Source organism: Tauraco erythrolophus, chromosome 8 (genome assembly GCF_009769465.1).
Source record: "Tauraco erythrolophus isolate bTauEry1 chromosome 8, bTauEry1.pri, whole genome shotgun sequence".
Taxonomy (NCBI): domain Eukaryota; kingdom Metazoa; phylum Chordata; class Aves; order Musophagiformes; family Musophagidae; genus Tauraco; species Tauraco erythrolophus.
Genome location: NC_141472.1, coordinates 31,295,170 through 31,307,634, shown reverse-complemented (window position 1 = coordinate 31,307,634; position 12,465 = coordinate 31,295,170). Strand labels below are relative to the sequence as shown.

Sequence of the window (12,465 nt, the reverse complement as noted above, 5' to 3'; positions counted from 1 at the left end):
ATTTTTCCTAAAGCACAAGCTTAACAGTGGATAAGGTGGAAGCATGAAGTCACTTTTAATGTACTATGAAGTGAGGTAAGCAAAGGGATTATCACTTAAGACTTGCTGACATGAAGCTCTGAGAATGACATTTAAAAGCAATGGTGGATTACAAAGTGACATCATATTAAACGAACACATGCCAGAGGTTTACATAAGAGACCTCTGAGATCAGGCTCTTGTTCTCGATGCTAAAACCTCCTAGCCATTTCTACACTTCTGATGGTGATTAGGCTAAATTAGAGCTGTAGTTTTTCATTCAGTAAGTTGTGGTGTCACAGCACCAGCAGCTCAGTGGCCCAGATCTTCACGGAGTGCTAATGGGCATGACTCCATCTGAGCTCACCGAGGCCCCTCACTCCAGTGCGATGATGCCAGCATTCAGAAACTGAAGATCCAATCAAATGTTTCTTAGCCCGATCTGCGTCTTATTGCATAGCTTAGTGACTCTGAAACCACACACCTTCAGGTCCCTCAGGACTTCAGGTTTGAGTTTTTCAAAGTATTCCGAAGGTTATTTAACTAAACACACATGATGAAACTATCCTCAATTTAAGGAACGGCCTAGACGTGCAAATCTCTCTCATAAAGAAAAATGCTTTAAAATTGTTAATAGATTTAAAAGAGAAAGCTGTGGGGTTTTGTGTTTGTTTGGTTGGGTTTTTTCCCCGGAGAATAGTTTATCAGATTGGAAAAACCTACAGAAACATTCTAGCCCTGATGAGTGTTTTGGATTATGTCTGCCCCATTTTGAGAAGACCTGATCAGCCTGTCCTGCAACTGAGGTAAGAAGATGTTAAGCATATACCTTCTCAGCTTCTACACAGGTAGATAGTGCTCTGTACTTATTTCCTGATGGCTGAAAACACGCCACAAGCCCCTTCTGGGGAGCTGAACGAGTCGCAGACTACCTGACTTTTCTTAGCTCTCAAAACATCAGGAGGGTGGTTACTACCATAATGGCATTTTAGAGATGAGAAAACTAAGGCGCAGATAAAATTAAAGTAATTTTTCCAGCTCCCAGAACAGGACAGCAGCAGCTCAGTATTTAATCTGTGGTCTCCTGGAAATGGATGAAGTGACCAGCAAGTATTAATCCTGGTAGTTTTACAGCGAGATCGGTATTGGTAGTCCCCCAAATCACCTACTGTATGTTAACAAAGAGCCACCTAAAAGCAACACACTCCTGCTAATTACAGGCCAGGGAGAGGTTTGACCAGCCTTCTGGAGGGGACCAGCCTCTGCAAACCATTGCTTACTCCCATGTTCTTATTTTCTTAAATAAATAAAAGAAGCATGTGGGAAAGAAGGGGACAGAATAAATTGGATGTGGGAGCCCCCAAACCTGTTTCCCAAATGAGCAATGTATCTATTTGGTGAAAGTCGTAAAACTTTGCAAAACACATAAGAAGGCCTCTCTGAGCAGCTGTTTGCTTTGACTCCGGAGGGAGCTCGCTCTATCTCCAAAGCAGCACAGTACCATCAATCACGACCTGCCAAAGATTTTCTACTCCGGTAGCAAAGTAAATACGAAAACACACAGGTTTTATTGGCGTGTACGTTCTGTGGCTCAACCGAGCGGCGTCCTTGCTGCACGAATGAACATCACCTGGGGTCCCATCCCAAACCGCCTGATGGGATCACAGCTGCAGCCTCGTGGGAGCCATGTCCCGCGGAGGTTAACCGAAGGCACTTTGCGCACACCGATAACTCACACAGGCGCCTCCGCGAGCTTACGATGCAACTGGCTTCCCTCTGCCATCAGCTGTGGTCACGAATCCTCCCGGGTAGAGGGGACGACCGAGAGCCCCCGGCAGAAAATGCGGAGCACTGGCAGGAAAGCCCTGGCAGGACTCCACTGAAGCGTGGTCAGGGCCACGGGGGTGCTCGGAAAATTTTGCTGCAAAACTCTGACACCCCTTTCACTGAGTACGCTGGAACTGAGATTTTTCAAAGGATTTCAATCTGGCAAAATTGAGGGGGGTGGTTTTGGTTAGTTTTTAAAAATAGGAACACCAGAAGGCACATCTGTGACAATAGCAGATTCGACCTCTAAAGCAAGAGACACTAGTGTTTCTCAAAGCGCAGTTATAAGATGATGATTATTTTTTGTATGGCTAAACAACATATTTTCCCTTAACCTCCCTTGGCCTCCCTTGGCTGAATCTCACAAAAACAACAAAGGAAAGAGAAAATCAGCCTGAAAGAGATATCCAACAGGGAAAATCTTGGGTTCGACATTAAATTTGGTAACTTTGTAAACACTTGAGACATAGGTTTTTTATAACAAAAAGTTTAACAGCCACCTTTCCCGCCTGTGAATTACCCTGCATAAACAGCTCGGGAACATTGGAACTGGTCCTGAAAAGGTATTCTGTAATTTTTAACATAGTAAAAAGAAAACAAACTTCAACAAGGAGGAGTAATAGGATCAGATAAAGAAAGAAGGTGTAGGCTGAATATCAGGGAAATCTGTAATATATTAAGATCTCAGGGAAACGGAGGAAGATCCACGATTAAACCAGATAAAATCCCTACCAGAGGGAAATTAAGGGCAACTCCACATTATCATGGAGACGGAGTCTGCTCTATGTTTAGGTCTTTGGGACAACTCAGTCCTCATGAAAGCCATGGAATTTGTGACTATCAGCTCCAGGATTTTTTTTACTATTTTTGTGTGCGGATAGAAGAGCAAAACCAATATTTTGTTAATAAACAATGTCAGAACTGCATCCCGAAACACCACCAGGATGTCGGTAGAAAAACAAGGCTGCTTTTGTTTGTTACACTGCGTAATGCCTGATGGGTTTTAACCACAGTTTAGGAGCTACTGTTAAAAAGCTTCTTGCTGAGTCAAGCCTAGGCATGCTGTTTACAAGGGTTAGCCCTGAAGGCTCTTGCATTGGCAGGGACTTTTAAGCTGAGCTAAGGAGTTTTTAGTTATTTTTGTTGTATTTAAAAAAAAAAAAAAAAGTTGAGAGTAGCTAAGCACACCTAAAAGTGGGGAGTGGAGGGAGCTATCAGTAATCACTTGCTGTCTCTGCCAGCAGCTTTCCTCTGTAGTCAAGGGCTTGATCTTGCAAAGCTGATGCTAAGAGTCCCCTTGGTTTAAAGGAGAGGGAGTTCTTGCAGAGGCTGGGCCCCAGTGGAGTAAGCTTTTGTGAAGAAGCTCACTAAAATATGAAATATCCCCTTTGTTAGAAAAGGACCTGCTCTAACTTCTGAAGTGAATTTGGTTCCACTTTGAACCTGCTGAAAACATCCTGGCTGACAACTCTCACTCCGGTAACACCGATCTATGTTCTGCCTACAACCAGTGCTGCAGAGTGAAATTCTGACAAATCAGTAACAGCTGCATGCAGGAAATACATGTAACACCCACCATCGCTCTTCCACAGAGCCTGGGCCATCCTGTGCTGCGGGAGAGGCGAGGATCCCAAGGAAAAACAGTATGTGGCTGTGTAATCTAATGCATTATCGCAATGGCATATAAAATGAGTCAGAATCTGCAAATTTATTTTTCTGTCATTTCTTAGCTTTTGCGTGCAGTATTTTGCAACTTTAATGTTAAACAATGTTGCTTTGTGGAAGCGGTACCTCATAAAATTTATACGTACTGATACAATTTCCTTTATTCATTCTACTCTAACTATACAGTCCTGGAAGAGATTTTGTCCCATACTCGGTTTTATTCTATTCTGCATTACATCCTTTCTCAGTGTCCACTGGGCTCCAATCCTGCCTGTCCTCCCATCCTCCATATGACCATAAGCTCACAAGCATCAGAATGCAGGACGATGCCTTGAAGCCACAATATTCCTGTTGGTTTCCACTGCAGAGTTCAAGGATCACCTGAATAAGACACTTTGTTTTTCTAGACTAGCCAAGCAAGCACCATGATTCTGCCAAATTGTTCTTAAAACCGAAAAAAGATGTAAAAAAGGGAAAGAGTGGTGTATTACTAAATAAATAAAACCAACGGAGGTTGTACAGAAAAGTGAGTTACGCCAATGACTGGAGAAACACTATTTTACCTCAGAAAAAAGTTTCTAGAACTATATTTCAAGGCAATACCAACATGACCAGCTTCTGGACGTATACAATAAATGTTCAGTAATTTGGAAGAAGACTCAAGCCCCAAAAATTTTTTGTCATGCTGTTTAAAAAGGAAATGACTTGGAGATAAAGAGTGACAACAGTGAGCAGAAATGCAACGAACCTTTCAGGCCCCTGTCTTGGTATGTGGATCTTTTATTACTTGAGTTTTTCATATTCTCAACCATATTCTCAAGAAAAGAGTCTCACAAGTGGTCCTGCTCAAGAGAGCCTTGCAGGTGAGTTCCTTCCCGTTAGGATAAAATGACGTATGTTCTCATTAGGCCGCATGTAAACAGTGATGAAGGGCAATGCACCGCCATGTCACATCGAGCGATCAAGAAACAACCCTTTGACATAATGCAGCAGGCAGAAAACAAGACCCCATAGTTAGCAACAAATGAGACTACACTTAATTTGCTGTGCAACGTTCATGCAATTAGATAAATTTGGTACCTGCAAGACAGCAGACAGCTAGAATGTGGGCTTGATGAATTGGGGGCTCTCTGTCAGGCACCGGTCACATTAATCGTAAAGCCAAAACTCAGTGACACAATTTTTCTTCCAAACATTTACCGTAATTTTCTAGAGGGAAAATATGCACATCTTTTTTTTTTTTTTTTTTTTAGAGTTGTTTACTTTAAACAGAAAGATGGATTTCTGCACCACCAGGACAGAGTTCAAACTTCTAGAGGCTTGATTGTGCCTGCAGAGTCCACCCAGCCTATTGAACAAGAGACGCGCAACGTCTATGCATGCTCTAGCCCAGCTTCACTACCGTGTTCTGGATGATTTCACACCAGACATTGTCCAGCAAGGAGGGTGAGCACTATGTTATAATCTCCAGAGCAGAGACCGGAGGAGAGAAGAGGAAGACAAAAGAAAAGTAGAACAAAAACTAGAAAAGTAAAGGGCAGGAGATGAGGTTAAGACATTTGCAGATTAAATTGAAAGAGAAAAAATGATTGAAAGACTAACTCCACAGCTGGTGAGAATTTTCTTGGTGTGGTTGTGCTGTAGTCCAGGGTGCTTGGAAAAAAGCTGAACAAAAGTGGCATTCCCTTGACCCTAAAAAAACCCCACGGACCAGAAGCAGTTGGCTGCTCAGCTTTGGTGCTTCACCAGCCGCAAAGGCAACTTTCAGTGAAATACCCAGGTAGTAAAACTAATCTTATCAAATGTTTCAAAGAAAACTGTTTCTTCTTCTAAGACCAACAACCAAGTTTTCTCTCCAGTACCTCACAAGTCGTTTTTGTATGAGATGCTGCTGGAAAAGTGAAGGATTGCGAAGCAGAAAGGCAATAAGTATTTATCAACAACTCTACCCAACTACTAAGCAGGACACTCTTGGTTCCCCTGACAGACAAATGTGGTCACTGCTAAGACAGTGGATTATTAATATTGGCACAGATGAACCAAAATCTGATCTGCCAGCACTGTACACCTGGCCAGGCTTGATCAGTTGGAAAACCCCAATACGACAAAATACTGTCTCCCATCACTGAGTGTTATGATTCACAGGTACGAGGCACCAGCTGGCGAGCTCTCAGTTGCATTCTGGAGAAGACCCTGCTCCATGACGCCACTGAAGAAGCCGCTGCAGACACAGCACACCCTATCCTTCCTGCGAGGGGTGAAGGAGAGCACTGAGCAGGGCACACAAATAACCTGGTGCCAAACATCCGAGCATCCACCATCCTCTGTTCTAACTGCTGTTTTGAATGTTGCCCCTTTCAGAAGTCAGTATGTGCTTTATTAGCCAGAGTGCTGGCTTATTAACCATCTCCCAGTATATTTTTTATTAATCTTTCTCTTTTCTACAATTTTTGCATGTACTTGCATGCAAGACCAGCACTATTTTGTCCGGCCTTCCCAGCCCCCACAAGCTCCCATGTTAGCAACCTGCTCTGTCTTTTCCCCTTTGTGCACAGCATGGAAGGAGTTGCTCTGCCCCTTTAAACATCTAGTCGAACTGACTGCCAGTCAAAAAGACAACAACTTGTCTTCTGGTAGGATCCAGGGGAATGCCCTATTGTTTTTTTCCTGCAGCATTTTGGAAGCGGAATAAAGCCCTGGTAGCCGTGGGACTCCACAGATCTCCCGGCTGCCGCTGTCTGCGCTCCTTGCCTCCCGGCGGCTGTTCCCCCACTCACACCTATCCAGAAAAAGTACAGCTCTATAAACAGCCCCTGCAAAGCCGCGTGAGCACTGACCCCGGCCGGACAGCGAGGCCGCAGCAGGGATCTAGAGTCAACAGAGAGATCAAATGAAAGTTTTTAAGTGATGAGCCCTATTTGTTCTTCCCTTGCTCTTCCTGAAAAAGATTTCCAGCCCTTACGGGTTCCCCAATAGCGAGTGCCCTGGGACCTGTTCCTCAGCCGATGGCTGAGCCCTGCGTTATAGTCGCAGGTTGAGGGATTTCAGGGCAGCCGTGGGACCACCAAACCCATCAGAATGCTCCTCACCTCCCACGGGCACGGCGTGTTTCAGAGATGAGGAGAAACCCTCCCGACCACACAGTCACTACAGCCTCTGCTCACATCTCTGCTGGCTCCTTTTTCCCTGCCCTGGTCTTAGCTTTCAGTAGGTGAACCCAAACACATTCTCCAAGGTGTCAAGGACTATTGAGCTGTCATGTCCTGGATGAGGAGATTAACCACAACTCCCACTCTCAGGGTACAATCCCTGACTGGTGCCTGTGCTGACTGGCCATCAGCTGCCCTGGCGAGGGAGGACCCTTACGGGGACGTCACCACTGAAACCCAGGGTCCTGCCTCTTCAGAGCACACATGGACATTCACGTGTAGACAGGGACATCCACATAAGGACTTGCCTTATTACCGCTGACACCAGCCAGCCTGTCCAGGCCATCATCTGGTGAAACCAAAGTAAATTACAATATTCCTGGCAGCCTTTCCCTGACATCCCGCTGACTGCCAGGCAGGGAGAAACGGTACGCGAGGTCTCCAAAAGGAGGGAGCAGTGCTGGGTCTTCACCAAGATGGTGCCAGAAACGACCCAGGCACGGTGTGATGTGACAAATACCAGAGGTGCAAAAACACAAGTCGAGCCTGTCCCCTGGACCTCAGCTGGATAATGACGCAGAAGCCCTGCACTTCCATCCTGCTGCTACACAGCACTGCTATAGGTTTAACATAGCAGTAGAGCACTCCTGTCAGACAGGTCAGTATTTCCACCGGACAGGGACCGTGGGGCAGGGGGTGGTCGGCGGGGTCAGCCTGCTGGAAGGCAGCGAGTTCCTGGGACCTTAGCAACAAAATTCAGCATATCGCGGGCGGCCAATGTTTTAGCAAGGCATGGAAGCGGAGGTGCAAGACTTACCCGTGGATAGCGTGGATAGAGTGAGGTTCGTAATGGTATCGTCCTTCCTGGTGGCGCATGTCAATTGGCAAAGGAGCGTGGAAGGCTGGAAAAATGTGCTGCGGCACTGTTGAGGGGAATAGAAGAAGAAAAAAAAAAAAAAGGGACTTCAAAAACTTTTCCTTTCCTTTTAAAACAATTTCAAAGGCACTAAACCTCCATGAATTTCAGAGCAAGAGCAGTGCAAGACAAGGGGTCTTCATGATATCAGTGCTATCATACACCAGAGAAGTGGAATGAATAAATAATCAAAGTCATGCAGAGAAATCCTACATCTTTGACATAAAAGATCTCCAACAGGGTTTTTGACAAAGACAAGCAGCTAAGCGCTCTTTGAACTTGAGGAGATTATAGGAAGCACCAAGGAAAACTAGACTTGCAACGCAAATCAGACTCAACAGAGCCTGGCGGGATCCAGACCTGTGCCGTCCCTCATGCCTGGAGTGGCAGCAAACACCTTTCCTGAAGGTCTGTACACACAGGTTGGAAATATTTACCTAAAAATATAACGGTGAGAGCCGCAGTAATACAGACCGTCTAGGCAGTCAGAAGAGGCTCAAAAGTGCCTACTGCCAGGTTCTGAGAGAGGAGCCCAAATTGCTCTCACTTGTAATCACTTGAGGCCCTATTTTTTATTCATTTGAGGAGCTTGTTTCATCTTTGATGGAAAGATAAAGTGGTCTCAAAAGGCAGAGAACACCTACATTGACTTGTTAAATCTACAGGTTTTAATATTTATTATTGACCCCAAAAGTGAACGGTGAGAATATTTGAGCGAGTCGAGCTGATGGAAAATTCATCAAGTTATTTCTCCATGCCACCCCCCGACAACTCTGCCTAGCTGCCTGGGCCTTTCCCACTAAAATTACAGAAGCTAAAGAAATACAATTAGCAGAGCCTCAATAACGATACCGTACAATCGTCCTCCAATAGGGCTCATTGCGTCTGTAATGATGCTGCTTTCTAGATTTCTACCAGCAATCGGCTTAAAGATAAAAGGCTGGTCTTGCTCTGGCTTTACAAACAGTCAGAAGTTCTTCATTAAAGATTACTTAATTTTGTCACAGGTCTTCCATTCCCTCTCTGGCTTCTTGGCCTTTCTGTCTAACTGGAGACTAAAAGCAACACAAAACCAACCTCCCAACTGAGCATTTCAAAATCCAGTCTGCACTCAGGATTTCACCGTGACTTGCCTCCGCGACAGGTAGCATCTCTCTGTAGAGTGGGGAAGCGCCATCCGAAACCAAAGTGTCAAAGCTTGGGCCAAGTCTCTCACTGATGCTCAGCAAACTCCGATAATTGCCAAACTCTTTCCTAGGAAAGACTCAAAATTCAGCCTTTCACATCTGTGACTCCAGCTGCAACAGAGCTACGCCGACTCCGTCCGGCGAGGCTGTGCTCCTTTTGGGTCCGTCGCGCAAAGCCTGCATGAAATCCCCGTATGCGTCTTCCCTGGCATATCAGCAAGAGGATCTGAAGCTCCTACTCCCATTGCAACGTACAATCCCTGAGCAGAGCGCGGCACAGGCGCGTCAGCCAGGCTGCCGGGAGAGGTGAGAGACTACACAAAAACAACCCTCCTGCCAACTCTGCTGAAAGGCGTTAAGCTAAGGTAGTCGGGGTGGAAAGTATTTAATGCTCCGCAGCAGACTTGCTCTCCGTGCTCCAGCGAAGGGCTGGCACCGCACACAACCTGATACACTGGGAGCATTTTTGCAGCTCGCCTAATGTCAGGACACAGTAGGGTAACTGTTAACTGCCTTCCCCTCCTCTGCTCTCCTCCCCTCCTCTCCCAAAAGCAGCTCAGGGAAGAGAATAAACTTGCATCCTTTAGGATTTACTTTGGCAAGAGGAAGATTCACCCTTTAACTGTCCTGGCTAGGGATGATCTCTTACATACGGACACTTGTAAGGAGCCTTCGTTTTAAGAGGCAGCCAGTGTTTTTCCAGGTCAGAAATGCAGCAGAGTTCAGTCGTCACACCCCGTCCCCTGCTCACGTAGCACCGTACAGCCTTTGGTCTCCCCAAACCACGCTCAGCCCAAAATGCTGTGAGGGCTGTCAGGCACCTGGAGCTGCTGCCCTCCTCCCCGGGGACACTGCTACAACCACAGCCCATGGCTGCCGTGGGGACCAGAGGCAGCAGGGCAAGGAGGTTTTACATCGTGACACACCAAGCACGGTCACAAAATCAACTATCCCTGCACAGACATCTTTCTGCCAGACAACACAAACATCTCTCCCAGCCTGAGCCCCGAAGCTGGGCTTCCTGCAGTGCTCACTCCGTATTTATGCCATATAAATAAACCCAACTCTTCCGCGGTCCTGGGGCCAACCTACACAGCCCAGCTGGCATCCCTACAGGGAACCTCCCAAAACAGGGTGGCCACTTTGCCTGTCACGGGCAGATCCAGGGAACCCCCAAACTGCAGGAAAGTGCAAGCTGACATGGGCTAAATCTGCGCTGGGCATCGTGGTAATGTTTTAACAATACAGAGAGTCATATCTTAATCCTTGGGCCCATTCCCTGGACCAGTTCAATTCACTAATAACAACGAAACCATTAAGAGCAATAGGTCAATCTGGATCTCTTAAAACCCAGGGCAGTTATGTTTTATTTTGTAACTGCATTTCTAAATGATTGATTGCTGAGGTAACGTTGGAAATTTTGTGCTAAAAGAATCTTTCCCTGTCACTCAGGAGAGCTGGGGAAAAGAAAACACGAGGTGTTTGCTGCCTGGCCTCCTTTCCTAGCTATCTGTCGGTATAAAAACGACATATGAAGAGAATTTCTCCCTCCTCACATCTCTGATTATTAACGGGAGAAAAAATTCCATGAACTTCCTTCCCTCCCACTGGCACCGTTGGTTTGTTTTTTAGCATTTCAGTCTATTTGTAGAACAGGGGGGGCAGCAGTGCCCCTGCCTTGGGCACCTCTCTTCCTCTGCCGCTCTCATTTCCAACCCCTCCACGTGCTCTGTGCTTTGCTGCTGTTGAGGGCGAGGGGAAGGGTTGTTTTTGGTGATGTCCCTTTGCCACATTCCATGTCAAGGCTTCCTCCCTGCTCCAAGCCTGCGGGGTCCGGTGGCTGGTGCTGTTCCTTTTTATTCTCTTCCAGGTGCTTGGTCAGAAATAATGAATGGTTTTATAGGTAATCGACTACCAATTCATAAACGTCAGCCCAGCTCTGCTTCTTGTTGCCACCCCTCCCAAAGAGGACAGCGAGTTGGCAGCAGGACAGCAACACACGCTGTTAACAAAGATGGATGTTTAACACATACGAGTTAAAAAGACAATTATATTCAATTACTTCAAGTAAGTCATAGTGATGTATTCCCGAATAGCCACGAGAAGGGCAATATGATGATTAGGGCAATGAATTTGCCAACTTTAATCCAATCAAGGCAATCTTTTGTTTAGCGTTATCTACTTTGCGGTGGCAGAGGATTTACCAAACCCAAGCAATCTTTGCAGATTTAACCCCAAACCTGCCCAATTAGCGCTAATGATGATCGTTTTACACAGAGGAAGAGTTTAGCAGGAGGCCTGGGGAAAACTTTCTCCCAGGAAAAAGTTGTGCCGTGCCAAGCTGTGCAGTACAATACGCCGCGGCGCGAAGGCACGACACGGCGCCTCCCAAAGTCTCCTAGCACTGGAACAAGAGATGAACGTTTTCTCTGGCTCCTGTGGAAGCAAGAGAAAAGCCAAAAAACAAATCAAAGTGGCACCCAAGGGGCAGGGACGACAGGAAAACAGGGTGTTTCTTACAGAAATAACACGGCTCTTCATGGAGGCCGTGGCAGGCAGCTGCTGGGGCGAAGTGCGGCGGCAGAGTGGAGCAGGGAGGCCCCACCTCGCACCCCGCCGCCGCTCAGGCAGGAATGCGTCTGCTCCGCTGCGCCGTTTGATAAGGGGAAAGACGCTGCTACCTGTCCCCACTTGTTGGAGCTGATTTTCTGGCCAAGGTTTATGAGCAAGACACGGACCTCCCACCGCTATATTCTCATCCTTGTCTATTCAAAGGCCAGCCAACCCTCCGGCTTCAAAGAGAAAAGATATGAAGCAGAAACACAGGTTTAAAGGGGATGTCTCTTTGCCGAAAATCCCAGGAATTGGAAAGGGAGGCATCAGAAACAGGCATTTTTGGAGGATGATGCAGGCTTTTCATTATCTCGACAGATAAACCTGTGCTTCAAGAGAAACACAGACTGCACGCATGGGTTTGTGTAGTGAGCAAAGGAGCCGTTTTGACATCACTCACAGCAGTGCCTCTTTTTGAGCCCAGAAAGGAGAACTGGGAACAGTCAAATAAGCTTCTTCCATTCCAAATACTTCAGCCTACGCACGTGGTTGTTAAAAAAAAAAAAAAAAAGCAGAAGAAATCAGACCCCACGCCGCTGAATTGGGTTTCAAATGCAGTTTGCTTGGACAAAAATAATTTGAAAAGCTCTTCCTCCTCCAAGAGGTTCAAACAAATGGGAAGATCTGGAAACAGGCAGCAGCCCCCAACAGCAGAACAGGCACAGATGGAAAAAGCCCAAACTACTGCACTTTCAATCATGTTCCCAAATTGGCATTCACTTAAAGGACGGCTGTTCCCACTTGCAACTGGGGTGCTGCAGCAAGACCAACTGGGAAGACACCCAGAGAAGTCCCTCATGCATCCTCTGTACCATCCAATAGGCACAGGGCTCCCATCGCTTGATCTAAAGCACATGCTTGCTGCACAGGCCATCAGGCGGGCTCAAAAAATGAGGTTTTCCTACAGATGTCCAACAGCCTTCTGTGAGAACAAGCACTGCTGGCTGTGAGCAGGCTCCTTTGCCATGAGAAATAGAGCACAACCATTTTGCAATCAACAGGGAAAGTCATTTATTGAGTTAAAAAGTAAAAGATTGCTCTCTGGATAATGCAGTACTTGTAGTGCTTTTCCAACAAACTTGTAAAAAAC

At 46.3% G+C, this 12,465-nt stretch overlaps 1 protein-coding gene across 4 annotated transcripts in view; it reads right to left on the bottom strand.

Annotated features, from left to right (window-relative positions):
- Positions 1-12,465, bottom strand: part of GLI2 (GLI family zinc finger 2) — a 145,516-nt gene that overhangs the window by 59,357 nt on the left and 73,694 nt on the right. For 2 of the 4 annotated variants that reach the window (XM_086615323.1, XM_086615324.1), the window contains exon 2: positions 7,477-7,582. In XM_086615323.1, the coding sequence (XP_086471449.1) occupies positions 7,477-7,582 (106 nt within the window). Of the gene's footprint in view, positions 1-7,476; positions 7,583-12,465 lie in introns of those variants that run through there. The other 2 variants (XM_086615325.1, XM_086615326.1) reach the window with 2 other exon arrangements.